This window comes from Pogona vitticeps, chromosome 2 (genome assembly GCF_051106095.1).
Source record: "Pogona vitticeps strain Pit_001003342236 chromosome 2, PviZW2.1, whole genome shotgun sequence".
Taxonomy (NCBI): domain Eukaryota; kingdom Metazoa; phylum Chordata; class Lepidosauria; order Squamata; family Agamidae; genus Pogona; species Pogona vitticeps.
In genome coordinates this window covers 112,683,869-112,698,462 of record NC_135784.1, presented here as the reverse complement: position 1 = coordinate 112,698,462, position 14,594 = coordinate 112,683,869, and the positions used below count along the sequence as shown (strand labels likewise).

The window sequence follows — 14,594 nt, the reverse complement described above, 5'->3', positions numbered from 1 at the left end:
AGATGATTACTGTCCTGTCATAAAACAGATTTTAGATGAATGCAGAGCCTCCCAGTCTCACCAGAGGAAGGGATGCACAACTGTTCTCTTTTTAAGGGGAGTGAGAAAAAAGCAACTCGTGCTGTTGCTTGCCCTGCCTGCTGGCAATGTGTACAAACACACCAAATACACTGGGTGGAGCCATCTACTGGTCTTCAGATCCTTAGCTTGGCACAATTCTTGCCTCATGGAGCAGATCCATGAAGGGTGTAGGGACAGGAGAGAGGGAGAGAGAGAGAGACACGCACTTGCTAATGTATTCTCCAGTTAGGATGATTCCGCAGGTTTGGCACTTGAAGCAGCTGACATGCCACTGTTTCTCGAGGGCCAGGAGCGACTGACCTTGCTTGATCTCCTCCTTGCAACCTGCACACTCTAGGAAATAAGACAGACACAAGAGAATTAACTACACACCAGCAGCAGGATCCAGGATGGTTTTAGAAACTGGCAGTGAAGAGCTATGCCCCAAAATGCCTTGCTTTCTGGGGCCACCAACAGTGAAGGGTTCAGGAGTTCTAGATGTCACATGTCATAATCAGGGTCTTGATTGTATTACAAATAGCTGCCTGACTAGCAGGAAAGGAATTCTACCATCCAAGTGAATGGATCTGGTGAATCCCAAGGGCATGAGCCTAAGAGATCTTCTGCACAGCCATGCCAGGCAGATACACGAGCACTCAACGTGGTGGCATCCATGACATGGTTGCTCTAGGGAACTCTTTAGAACAAGCATTGCGAATACATGAGCCTTTCCAGGAGCTGTTGTGAAATCCCTTTATCTCTCATGACATATGTAGGACCAACAGGAGTTGTAGTCCAGCAATATCTAGAGGTCTTCTTTTTGAATGCTTCTCCTTGGCATCTTTACCCTAGGGGTGCCATTGGTATTGCTGATTCACAGCCTCTGATGTATGGTAGCTTTCCTGCAACGAAGTAGGTGCTAGCAACAACAGCAGCACTAGTGATGCCTGTGCAGTGCGAAGCGTAGGAAAGCAGTCTAGATCCTTATTGGAGTGTCCACATTACAAGTTGCCATCTGGATTGCAGATCCAACAGATTGCATAGACTCATTATCAGACCGTATTTGAGGAAAGCTGAGGAGGAGGATAACAAGGAAAGAGGTGACAAAATAATAGGATAAAATAGTTTCAAATGGTATGGGGGAAGTAATGTAATGATATAAAAAACAAAAACAAGGTATATTCTCTGTAACCATTCAAAACATGATGAAAATTTCACCTGACCGTACCTTCAGCTGTACACCTAAAACAGACAGAAAGTGCCTTTTTTTATGTCACTTTGTTTTTCAGCCCGATTTCGTTTTTCACATTTTAACATCGGCAAGTTGTCTGGCAATATGTCTCCACAAAGAATATGCAACAATTCAGCTGACATTTAACTACATATTTTCTTTTCTAGTGTATTTAAGATGCTTAATTCTCATTGCAGTCTTGATCCAGTGACTCAAATCAATGTTTATATAATATTACAGTAGTACGTTTATTTATAGAAACCTACTAGGAGACCTGGGCACGGAGGCAGACTAAACCAAACCAAACCAGTGTGACAAGTATCTGAAGCTTCTGCAGCCATCAGAGTTAGAGGCTGCCAAGGGCCACTTATAAGTGAACTTTTTTGTTCAAGCACAACATAATCTGAATATGCCTTTAAAGATGTCTTCCACTGAGGGATGCCAGACAGAAGGATGTTTTCAGATACAAGCGGATGAAGGAAAAGCTGCTCCCTAACTTCTGTCTATCTAAGGCCATGTGAAGGTATTTGAAGGCCTCCCTTCCTTTCCCATTTCCTTTGCCGCTTGTTGAGACCAGTGGCAGGAAGCACATGGGCCTGGGAGCTGTGACCTTGACACTGTTTAGACCAGCAATCTCCTTCAGCACTGGGAATCCCTCATATTTTTAGAAGTCCCTCTGGCAGAAGGATGGCACAAGAGGGCCTCTGATGACTTTGGAAGCTCATTCTAGTCTTTCACAGTTTGCAATACAAGTAAACACAATGGGAAACGCCCCCAACGTTTTTGAAGCTGTTGGTAAAAATAAATAATCAGGCAACACTAACTGACATGACATTTTAGTGTGAAAGGTTTGGAACGATAGTCTGAAAACAGATCTGCAAGCTAATTCTATTTGACTTCTTCCCCCATCCCACCCTGTCACTCATCTGTTGATACTAAACTAACTCTGCTCATTCTTCCTATAGCAGCTTAAGCTGCATCTACATTGCAGCTTGATTCCTAGCCTATGTTATGCTTCTATACGGATTAGGTGATCACATGGAAGCCATGGGTTTTGGTACCAGTGCCCACATTGGACCCACAATCTGATTCAGTTTGATCAATTCCACAGCTACTGCCCTCCCTTCTTTTGATCTGGCTCTGGGCCAATTGCTGGCTCCCTTTTTATGGTTCGTTGTAAAACTGGTGGACAGTTTAAAGTGTTGCACACACACAAAGAATGGCATTCATCTGTTAAAACTATCTTAGGTCAATTAATTATCCTTTAAGTATGCTTTGCTATTAAGGTAGCTTAGCAAATCTCCCAATTTTCATAAGGACAGAGATAGGAATTTGGGCCTATATCCAGTGTTGCACAGTGCTTGGGAAAAGGGTTAATTTTCCAAAGTTTTCCAAAGTTGTCGGAGATGTTTCTATTTCACATCCAGTCTTATCTCTCTTTTTTTTCTGTGCAGAGGTGATCTAGTGCTAAACTAATGTACCAATGCAGTGAAAAGGTGATCAAGCATTAAACTCAGTAGTTTGTTTTATTTTATTTTTTAAAAAACAACAACAACAACCTTGAAACAACTAGGGAAGAAGATTGTGGACATGGGTGTTTTCCCCTGTCCCAAATATCATGCCCAGCTTAGTACATCACCAGCATGCTACTAACAGTCACATACAGACATCTTTTTGTAGAACAAAACAACCAATCACAGGGGAAAACACCATGTGAATCGCTCTTGCTTGAAAGAAGTAGAAACCCCAAGGGGCAGGGAATTTTTTTTTCATCTGAAGTAAAAAAGGGGGTCAAAGCTGATTCACAATGGCTTTTATGTCACGTGATTGGCTAAAAAAAGTTTTAATTCACCCATACACACACACACACACATACAGAGAGAGAGAGAGAGAGAGAGAGAGAGAGAGAGAGAGAGAGAGAGCAGAATCCTATTGGTAACATGCTTCTGTAAGAGAAATTATGTAACTTTTAGAGGCAAATCACTGGTTATTAACCATGTGTTCCTGGGCATGTGCCTCATCAGACACATGAATGCAATCAGCACTTTATGAGCAGGTGGCAGTTTGCTGCCATGACTTATGTGATCTCCCTTACACAAGCATAAACTGCCAACAGGATTCTGGCCAGGCAGAGACAGAGAGAGATCAGAACATTCTCATCAAGTAGTCTTTATATACTAACAAGACACTCTTCAGGCTTTCCTTTTTGAAACTACTACTAGATTATATTTGATATTAGAAGTCCTGGTGTGGGGCGATGGCTAACAAATACACAGAAAGAATGGCATTCATCTGTTAAAACTATCTTAGGTCAATTAATTATCCTTTCAGTATGCCTTGCTATCAAGGCAGCTTAGCAAATCTCCCGATTTTCATAAAGACAGAGATAGGAATTTGGGCCTAGATCCAATTTTTTTTTATCCCAGCTAGAATGAGCCCATTGAATCAATTGTGTCTTTTATTCAATAGATCTACTGTAACAGGTACTGTCAATTAGCCTTAGACCACAAAGAAAGAAATAAAGAGAGGGAGGGAGGGAGAGAGGGAGGGAAGGAAGGAGAGACTGAGCCGGTTTCAACCTAGAATCTTTGCACACCAAGAATATATTTGTCTGGCACCCTTTTTTGAAATAACTACCAGATTCCGGTTGATGCCCTTCTAGAAAAACAGGTAAGGAAGGTATGTTAAACATGGTTGCTCATCAAGGTGCAGAAGCAACAGCAAAGAGATGCTGTCCTCTGCCCGTGCCAGTCCTGAATGTGGCTTGCAGCTGGTTATGAATAATCCATGTTGCCCTGAAGTAACCTGAGCCAGGCAGCCAAGCAGAGGAATATATTTAGGAGTGAATTTCAGGAGAGGAGATGGTTTTCAGGTGACCTGACAGTGGCACACAGCATGGGGAGGAAACGTGTGCATGCGTGCGTGTGCATGTGTGTGCACGCTTGCAAAAACAAAATAGTGGTTTGCAATTGTTTTTCCCCCTTCCTGAAAATCAAAAAGAGAGGGAAGGGATGAGCGCATTTGTGCTGATTCAGCAGCTGCTATGCTCCCAGCTCCATCCATTGCATTTTGTTTCTGAGCTTCCAGTAGGAAGTCTAATTCTGAGAGGTCTGTTCTGTTTGAGAGCTGAGTGTTGTCCATCCAGCCTCTCTCCCAGATTGGTAACAATAAATCTCACCACAGTGACTTACGCAAAATTCCTGAATGGGATTTCCCTCTATGCTATATGTTTTACAGTTGCATTATGTGTAGATTTACACAACACCTTGATGTAACAAGTATCACAAGAACAGAAGCAAGGCCAGTCTAAGGCATTTTTATGCCTGGAGACAAAAATTCAAATGGCATGCCCTACTATCACCCTGGCCAAATTATCATGGGACAAATTTCGTCACTGGCATACACTACATTGCTAATGCATACCTCCCACTTATTTTGTAAAAATGTGGGTTTTCCCTGGGGACTACACCCCATGGGTCCAAATCTGTCTGTTTCCCCCACCTAAAACTTTGAGCACAAGCCTACTGAAGAGGACGCGTCATCTCACCTCATAGGTATAGTACGCTTGAGGTGCATGAACCTGAAATTTGAGCTTCTAACAAACACAAAGCAAAGCAAAGAACAAATTTCAACCAAAAAAGTGTGGATGGAATGCCACGCAAGACTCTCGTCATGTTCTGTGACATATACTTTAATGAGGCACTTGGCAGGAACAACTGGTAAGCACTGGATTGTTGATGCAATCATTTTCTGTTAGGCATGATGTGAACAGAGAAGATGATGGAAGAGAGGGTGTACTGTCATTGTATACATTTGTGCTTCCTCCTTATTACTTTTCTGATAATAATTCTTCTGCCCCACCATTGTGATGGAAGAAAAATTACTCGGTGTGTTTCAGCTTTCCAAGTAGATTTATGAAAAGCAAAGAGTTCATGTCCTAAACTGCATCTCACAGTTCAACTCAAAATGGCCTCCATGATTCTTTGTCAGGTGAATACATTTGGAAGAAACCATGAAAATTAAACCTTCTCTGTATCCACACATTCTCTTGCCATATAGGACGGACACAGAACTTGGAGAAGTTTATTTTTCAGATTACAACTCACAGAATCTTTTGTTGGCTGATATATCAGACAAAAACAAAAGAAAAATAAAAAATAAAGAAGACAAAAACGTTGTGGTACCTTAAAGATTAACTGCTATATTTTAATGTGAGCTTTTGTAGACAAGCCCACTTCCTCAGGCATAGGAGGCTAGGTGATTTGGGCACTTGTTCTCAAAACAGGGGCTCTTCCAAGTTCTGATGGGACATCACCCCCTCCTGCCCATCATCGTTGCTGACTTCCCCAACCCTTTCCTGTGAAAAACAAATGTGCTACCAAATCTGGATGTTATCAGTGGGATGCAGCCAGCCAGCCAGCCTGCCTAGAGCACAGCTGCAGTCTGCAAATGCAGTAAACAAGACAGAGAGTATGTCCTGATTTTCAGCTGATAAAGAACAACAAAACAGTTCAATTTCAGGCACCTTATCAAAAGAAGACCCTCCTAGCCATGCCAGAAGCAAAGGGTCAGAGCCATCCCTTATGCTCAGTATTTTCTGAAGAAAACAAGCAAACTGTAACTGTGTAGTTCTTGTTGGGTGTGATTCTTTTTTTTTTTTTTGGTTTACCTTGTCTGAATATTATATATTGAAGAATGATGAAAATAAGAGCAGCGACGGCTTTGCAGTCCTAAGATAAGATTATTAAATACAACCATACTACAAAATCAAACAAGAAAATGCACATAGACACACACTGACTTCTTGCAGAATGCCAATGGAATTTTTTGTTCCTTTGGCAACCATGTTATATGCAGACCAGAATGCGACCTAGAGCCCAACTAAAATCAATAGGCATAAGAGCCCTTAAGTCTCTGTTGAATTCTGGCTACAGTGTTGGTCTTGTTTGGCAGCTCCCAACAGCCGGCCAGGAGCAGGCCGTCTCAGGAAAATACTGTTTTGTAATCATAGTGAGGAACGCTGTACACTTCCTTTCTTTACAATCCATGTGTTTAAGTAAACAACAGGGAACAACAACATCTGCTGCCTCTGCTTAGAGATCACACAGCCTGCATTTCAACTGCATCCAGCTGGTTCACATCCCAGTGTGTCAACTGCTCCTCACAAGGTTTTTTAAAGGCTAGCCACTGCTTCTAAGTTCAGTTCACTGCAAAAAGCCTTTCAGAACAGATGGGTAGTGATGGCCTCAGGTGTCCCGAGGACAATGGCTTCGCCAAGCTCCTTCTGCCACCAACTTCAGTACAAATGACCTGGCTGCTTCTTCAAGGCAGAAAGGCACAACAGATAGTTTGTCCCACAATCTTCCATTTTTGAAAACCTGCCATTGCATAAGCAAGGGCCTCCAGGCCCTATGGCCTGATTGTAGTGCCTGCTGTGATGAAGAAGGCTACATGGATTCTGGACCTTTCATCAGCCCCTCTCTCCTTCAGATCAGAGAAGGGCTGATACAGGAAAGAACAGCAAAGTCCATGTACTCCATTGCTTCATGGAACATAGATTTATCTCCTCTCCTATTCACAAGAGCCAGTGAGGATCCCTCCAACTGCAGTGATGTCCTGAACAGCAACAAGTCACCCAAAGAACTGTAAAAAGTGGCACTGTGACTCCCCCCTCTACCCCCCTTTGTGTATCCAGTGTGTAAATCTGTGTGCATCCAAAATTTAGCAAAACGAAGCACCATGCTTGCAATAACATATAGCAGCTCTATTTATTTACAGCTTTGCATAATGCACAGGGAAGAAAAGGAGACAAACTTGATCTGCTAAACACAATGGTTTCTCAATTCCCATCTGTACTCTGGATACAACAAGGAATTGACTCACTACCAAGCGTGTCTAACCCAGTGGTTCCCAAATTTGAGTAAAGCAGGTGTTCTTGGACTGCAATTCCTGAAAGTCTTCACAGCCAGCTGATCTGTCTAGGGTTTCTGGGAGGTGCAGTCCAAGAAAACTGGGACTATCCAAGGTTGGGAACCCATGGCCTAAGCCATGGAAAAGGTTCCATCCAACATGGAAAAAACAAAAACTGCAGTGACACAAAGCCAAATCATGGAGCCAAGTATCAGCTCCCCCAAAACATCCAGCAAGAGCTCAACAGACTTCGGCCATGTTGGAGCCTCTAAGATCAGAGTGTGGTTCCACCCACACCTGAGGGCTGTAGTTTTTATTATCTGAGATGGAACTATACTAGAAGGCAAGAATCCTAACAGATTTCTGAACACCACATACATGGTCTTCCTCTGATGGTAGATGTTCTTTGGCACCATTAAGGGCTCCAAAGCACCTCTCTTCTTAAACACATCTGTTTCTAGATGTTCCATGAAGAAGTCAAATTTGCTTGACTTACGGCTTGGTCCATGAATCTTGATGGGTTTATTGCTGATCAGTGAATGTGAACAGGTTTGACAAACGCAGTCCTTTCCACTGAATGTAACTTTGTCTCCTATGGGGAATGGTTTCCTGAAATAAAGGAGAAACCAGGCAAACATCAGAAATGTACAGCATTGAACCCACTGTAGAACTTTGGATCTTTATGGATCACTTGACCGGTTTGATGAATCCACCAGTATCTCTCCCTCCAGGAGACTAAAACAATATGGCCCTCATATTTACTGCAATTGAGCAAATCTTCCAAATGTATTGCACAGCATACAATATTATGATGATTAAGGAATTTGCAGTCCTTTACCATCCATTTGAAAATGTTGATGGAAACATCATTCACAGCTATGATATTTTAAACTTTAAAGATTGGAAAAATAATTGGTAGTCTGAGACCTGGTACCACTGTTGTTTGCCTGCGTGAGCAAAATATGTATCTGTACAAAACTAAACACAGGAGAGCAAACAAGCAGGAACACAGATATACCCAAAGGCATCAACTGGAGCGATATATTTGGAGATTCCCCTACACAAGAACTAAGGCATGAGAAAACATGCCTTCACCTGTGCTTCAGGGGTGCCAGATGTGTCAAGCAAAGGATTGCTGGGAGATACGACTAGAAAGGAAAGTGCTTAAATTTTTCTTGGGCTCCATTTCACTAACATCGACAAATAATGCGAGAACAAGGGGAGCAGGAGGTACTGTGAATCTCTATTCATTCAGGCATGACAGTTAGCAGGCAAGCTTGAATCTTCAGGTATATAGATAATGCAACCTGCTTTCCAACCCAGGAAAGATTATAGCATGCGTGCGCGCGCACACACACACACACACACACACACACATACACACACACACACACACACACACACACACACACACCCCACATACAAACCACACACACAGTGCAGCTATCTGTCTGCATGCATGCACATGGTATAGGCATGTGCTCATATGCTCAGTTTTTTTCCTATGGGAAACCAATTTCAGGATGTTGCTGTATCATGGTAGGATATGTTTGCTCCCTAGATGATGGAGTAGGGGAAAGACAACATTAGTTCTCATAATTTAATCAGAAACTGTGCAAAGGGTTTACCATGCAAATTTATTCTTCCAGATATAGATATGGGGTCTTTTAATAATTCAACCATTCTTTTCTGCTGAAAATCACACAGGTTAAATATTCACAAGTTAATAGTGCCTGCCGCCACTGCCACCTATGCACGTGCACAGAGTGACAATTGTGATCAGGTTTTTCACTGCAAGAACTTAGTGGCAGTTTTTCCACTTTAATTACATTAATGAAAAAAAAAACCCTCTTGTGCACATGCTTGAGGAATGCAAAGTAACTTCTGTCCATAACAACACCTAATTGGGGAAGTTAATTGGAGATACTTGGAGAAATTAATTGGGGGAAGATGCAACTTGCAGCAAAGGAGATACCATTGGGAACTATGGGAAAGACCAATAAACTTCATTTACATAAAGGAATATGTTTGAAAAGGGCACTCTGAATATACATGCTTGGAAGAATGAATCTATTTCGATTTAACAGATCCCCATGTTGAAGAAAAAACATACTGAACAGGGTAGCATTTGTACTGAATAATTTGCATTGCAACTGGGAGTCAAAATGGTTCATCTGTTTCCACTAGGTGGAAACAATGGCCAAAATCCAACTGTTGGTCCCAACTAAAGTAGACCCATCAAATCACTTGCTGAATGTGACTCAAATTCTGTTGATATGATGGCTCTACTGTACTTGGGACTATCCTCTGAATTCAGGTGAATAATGATGCATGAAGGAAAGGAGGCTGGATATACAAAGAAATATAGCTGCAGATTACAGCCCCCAATCTTGTATTAAGATGCACAATTCCATCATTTTATGCCACCATGAAAGCTGATCCACAAAGCCAGGTACTTTAGTTTTAACCTATGGTGAGTCACTGACAGGTCTCATACAATATTTTTCCAAATGCTATGTATTTCACAGATGCCCCCAGATTTTTCAAGCTGATAAGCAACTTCCTCCTGTTCATCTTGACTTGCTCAGCTACAGCTTCTCAATACTGGAACAACTGTGGCCAGCCCATATATTACCAGCACTCCCACAGAAGCTTGCACACTTTCCTGGTAATCTTTGTAGAAAACAGATTGTGTAGAGGCATGGTTGCTCTGAAAACCAGGGTCACCCTCCCTGTAGCCTGCTAACACTGGACAAATGAAGCCCTTGGTGGCAAGCAAAAGGATCCAGAATCGGTAGAATGAATGCCACAATACAACTTAATCACTGCAGCAGCAGTCCATAGCAATGGGGGTAACTATGGTGTGAATGTGTGTTTGTGTAGGCTATAAAGCCAGTGGGGCCAATTTAAGACTAACTTTTTTCTGTCACTCACCTACCCCCATCTTTCATTTTAATGTTCCCCCAAATGCTCTCCCAAGGCTCTGAACGACAAAATAATAGACCTATCCTACCACAGTATTTCTGAGACTAAGAATCATTCATAGCTCACAGCAGTTTCCCCATTCCCCTGGGATATTACAAATGTTCCCCCCTTCTGTTTGTAGGACCATCCACCCACGCTCAAGCTAATGATTAGATTGCCATACAATGCAACATCAATATACTATCAGAAGTAACCCGATTCTTGCTAGACATGCTCTTATATCCGTCAATGTAGTACCAGCATAAATCATAAAAGCAGTTCCTACTTAAGAATATTCATGTTATTTTCCTCTCATGTATGCACTTTTAAATGCAGACACATTTGCTATTTGGCATCTTGTACAGACGTGTTATTTTATATTATTTTAGAGGAAAGACAATGCATACGGTACATTATTCTTTTTGTTGTGAGGACACCGGTCTTTTGGTTGTTGTGGGTTTTTCGGGCTCTTTGGCCGTGTTCTGAAGGTTGTTCTTCCTAACGTTTCGCTAGTCTCTGTGGCTGGCATCTTCAGAGGACAGGAGTAGCACTCTGTGCTCTGGTGCAGTTTGTTTGGAAGTTGACAACTCCCAAACAAACTGCACTAGAGCACAGAGTGCTGTCCCCTGAAGATGCCGGCCAGTGTACAGTCGTCAATGTGGGTTCAAACACCTTGTGGATTTTGCTTGTGATCCTCAGCTATTGATGGGCATGAAAGTTACTACCAGATGTTTAACTCACCTGCACATGCTGCACACAAAACACTTGGGGTGATACGTCCGGCCCAAAGCTGAGATAACCTCTCCAGTGATGAAGTCTTGGCAGCTGTCACAGCGGGTGCCATAGAGCTGCTGGTAGTCATGGGTGCAGATATATTCCCCATTTTTGAAGAAGAAGCCAGATTGAGCTAGGTCACAGCCACACACTGCAGAGAGGTAAAACATATACAGAGGTAGAAGAGTCAGCTCTTCAGTAATTTTGCTTCCAAACCAGGCACACTCTTTTACAGGGAATATTTGATGGGCTTGCAGGGAGCTGAAGGTGCAGAGACAGTTGGAATATTTCTGGGTCAAAACAAAGAGGAGTTGGATTCTGTTGTTCCTACCTGGGTGTACTACTAAAACTCAACTAGTCGTGAATCCCTGATCTGTGTTAACCTGCTTGGTTAGGAATGCACACGTACCATCCAGTAATCCTTACTGGCTTTCAATCTGGTTCCAGATTAAATTCAAAATGCTGACTCTTAACTACAAAAATCTACTGGTTTAAGGAACTAGGATAACTAAAAGACTGTCTCCCACTGTGCGTTGGCTTGCTTATGCTCCCTAGTTGTCAGCCGAGCCCTGTTGCTTGCCACCAGTGTCTAAGGTTCAGTTGGCAGGGAGGTGAAATACTATCTTTTCTATTGTCATGCCTAGGCTTTGCTATCCTGTGTATGCCATACGTTATTTGAGGATGTGGCTAAGTACTGTTTGTATATAGTGGGAAAGCCCTGTGTGAATCAGCCATTAGAAGAGGAGCTGTGGAGAAGTCCACACAGAGTAATAAAGGCAGGGCCAGAATAATTAATTGTGTAGATCTGATTTTTTCTGCAGTGGATAAGAGGCAACTGCCTGTGTGAGATTGCTCTACGGAAAAGCGTTCCTGATGAGGACAGGCAAGAGAGCTCTGCCTTCAATGTTAGAGAGGTTTGTCCATTTCCTACACAGAAGTCATCACTGATAATAATAATCATGTTCCATTAAGTCAATTCTGACATATGGCAATCCTTTTCAAGGTTTTTTAGATGGAGAGTGTTACATACAGCACTGATGTTACCTGTCTGTCATGGGTTTGGAGGGAAAGTTCCATCCTATGGGGAGTGGAAGGCGGGACATCAGGAGGAGGGGCTGTACTGTATATATATGTGAAGCCTGTGTGGAGAAGTTAGAAGAAGCTGGAGAAGAGCTGAGAGAAGAAGCTTGAGTGGGAGTCTGTGTGTCAGACAGGGTACTACTGTGTGTCAGTCAGTACCAACCTGATAGGTTCGGGTGTCTGTATGGGAAGCCAGAACTGATAGGTTCAGGGTCTGTGCTTCAAGTTAAGTGTTCTGTGTGAACCAAACTGTGTGTATGTATGATTGAGACTAAGCCACGTTACTGTATCTTATTCACTTGATCATTTTATCTTTCCCTTTGTGTTGTTTAAATAAACCTTGTTCTTTTATTTGTTAAAAATCCATCCCTGGTCTGTGTGACTTCTTATAGGGAATGGTTGGTGGCAGCTTAGTAAAACTGTGGCATATCCCAGTAGGTCTGGGTTTGTCACAGAGAGTACCCAGAAGTGGTTTGCCATTCCTTTCTTCTGTGGCTGTGCAGCTTGCCCAAGGCCACACAGGCTGGCTCTTCTTCTTCTGGATGTAATACTGGGGAATTGAACTCCCAACCTCTGGCTCCATAGCCAGATACCCAGTTCACTGAGCTATCCAGCCATCACTAGATGCTGATAAACATTCATACCCCTAATTCAATGCTGAGTCTTGCTGTCATGACGACTGGCCAACTCCAAGTTTCCTCACTGGTTATTTAAAGCATAGACCCTTTTCTGGAACAGTTAATAAAAAGGGGAGTTTCTTCATAATGCCTACCACCACCCTCCCTGTTAAAAAAAAAAAAGGATAAGAAACTTACAAAGGGCAGAGTGCATCTTTCAGCCCCACAAGATGTCACTGTTGGGTAGCCGGCAAGGTGTAAGAAACAGGAGGCAAGTCCTGTTTGGGGAAGGCTTAGTCCCTGCTGAGAGAAAGCTTGGCCACTGCTTTGAGGGAATTGTCTATGAACCTTGGTGCATGACAGCAAATGGAGTGTGACCTCTTGGCTTGAGTATTATGAGGGAGCAAGATGCCACCTGGGCAGGGAGGCCTAGTGGTGGAGAGAAGTCTGACCTCGGCTCAGGCAAGCTCCGAATCATGCCAACACCATCTATCTTGCTTCTCAGGATGACGTTAGCACATCAGATCATTAGTGACTGCTAAAGCCTTGAGAACAAATGGAGAGCATACAGAGCCAAGCTCCCTTTATTCCAAAGCAACTGTCCCTAATATGCGACTGGCAGAAACTTGTATTGAGGTCGACAAATGGCTCATTAGCTAAAGTCACACACCCAAGTCCACTGAAAGATGGGAAGGGTTGAACTGCAGCATTTCCAACAGTTTGCACCTTTAGGAAGCAAGCTGGTAAGCAACAAACCTACCACATTGTCATGTGACTCAGACAGGTGGTCAGCTGATCCACCAGAAGTTGGGAATTTGATTTCCCCCTGGGCTTTCTTGACAGGAGTGGATCCAATGATCCATAGGGTCCCTTCCAGCTCTGCAGTTCTAATGATGATGACAATGACAATGATAAGGCCACATGTGACCAGATCAGTTCACATTTAGAAACTGTCTGTAGGAAAGATCTGGTAGTAATCAGGGGCCAAGGCTGGTTAAGGGAGATAGAAGTTGGGGATTCTAAAATGTAGAGCAAAGGACAATTTTTAAAAAGTTTTACAGTGGGGTCTCTACTTAAGAACGTCCCTACTTAAGAACAATCCAACTTGAGAACAGCTCCATTTGCTAAATTTTGCTTCTACCTGAGAACAGAAATCCAAGATAAGAACAGGAAAAAAAACCTTTCCTGCTCTTTTTTTAACCTTAGGTCATCTTAGGTTAAAAAAAATTCTCCCCCTAGTGGTAGAGTACGTATTAACCAGCTTTGCATTAGTTCCTATGGGAACTAATGCTTCAATGTACGAACGCACCTCTACATAACAAAAAAACAGCCAGAACGGATTAATTGGTTTTCAGTCCATTCCTATGGGAAATTTTGCTTCAACTTAAGAACGTTTCAACTTAAGAACACCATTCCAAAACCGATTAAGTTCTTAAGTAGAGGTTCCACTGTAGTTTCTATGGACGGAAAAGAGCAGATACGGATTAAATGGTTTTCAATGCATTCCTATGGGAAATGCAGATTCAACATAAGAACTTTTCAACTTGAGAACCACCTTCCAATACGGATTAAGTTCTTAAGTAGAGACCCCAGATCTAACCCCAAGCCCTGGGCATGGACTGCTTGGGCTATGGAAGACTAGAAGTTGAACTCTGTTTTTTCAGCTAAAACGTTCAAATAAGGGAAAGACTTACTGGAAATATGACACTGACAGAAAATGTTATAAGGGAAGAGAATAACTAGGTTTTTATTCAAAGGCCTTTTCCGAAATGCTACCAATGCTAAGTAAGGAGAAATGGAGGGAGATTTTATGCGCATGTTATCAGAATTGGAGTGATAATTTGGGCAAATTACTATCGTCCTGAGTAAAACACAGAAGAAAAATACTGAGTGGCCTTCATGTGGAACCCAAATGCAATAAATAATAAAACCTTTATTATATGACCAATGTCTAGCTT

At 42.5% G+C, this 14,594-nt stretch overlaps 1 protein-coding gene across 17 annotated transcripts in view; it reads right to left on the bottom strand.

Annotated features, from left to right (window-relative positions):
* Window positions 1-14,594, bottom strand: part of ABLIM3 (actin binding LIM protein family member 3) — a 161,413-nt gene that overhangs the window by 55,595 nt on the left and 91,224 nt on the right. For all 17 annotated transcript variants that reach the window (XM_078385794.1, XM_078385796.1, XM_078385800.1 and 14 more), the window contains 3 exons: window positions 10,907-11,090; window positions 7,698-7,810; window positions 288-414 (listed from right to left, as the gene is read on the bottom strand). In XM_078385794.1, coding sequence (XP_078241920.1) covers window positions 288-414; window positions 7,698-7,810; window positions 10,907-11,090 — 424 coding nt within the window. The remainder of the gene's footprint in view (window positions 1-287; window positions 415-7,697; window positions 7,811-10,906; window positions 11,091-14,594) is intronic.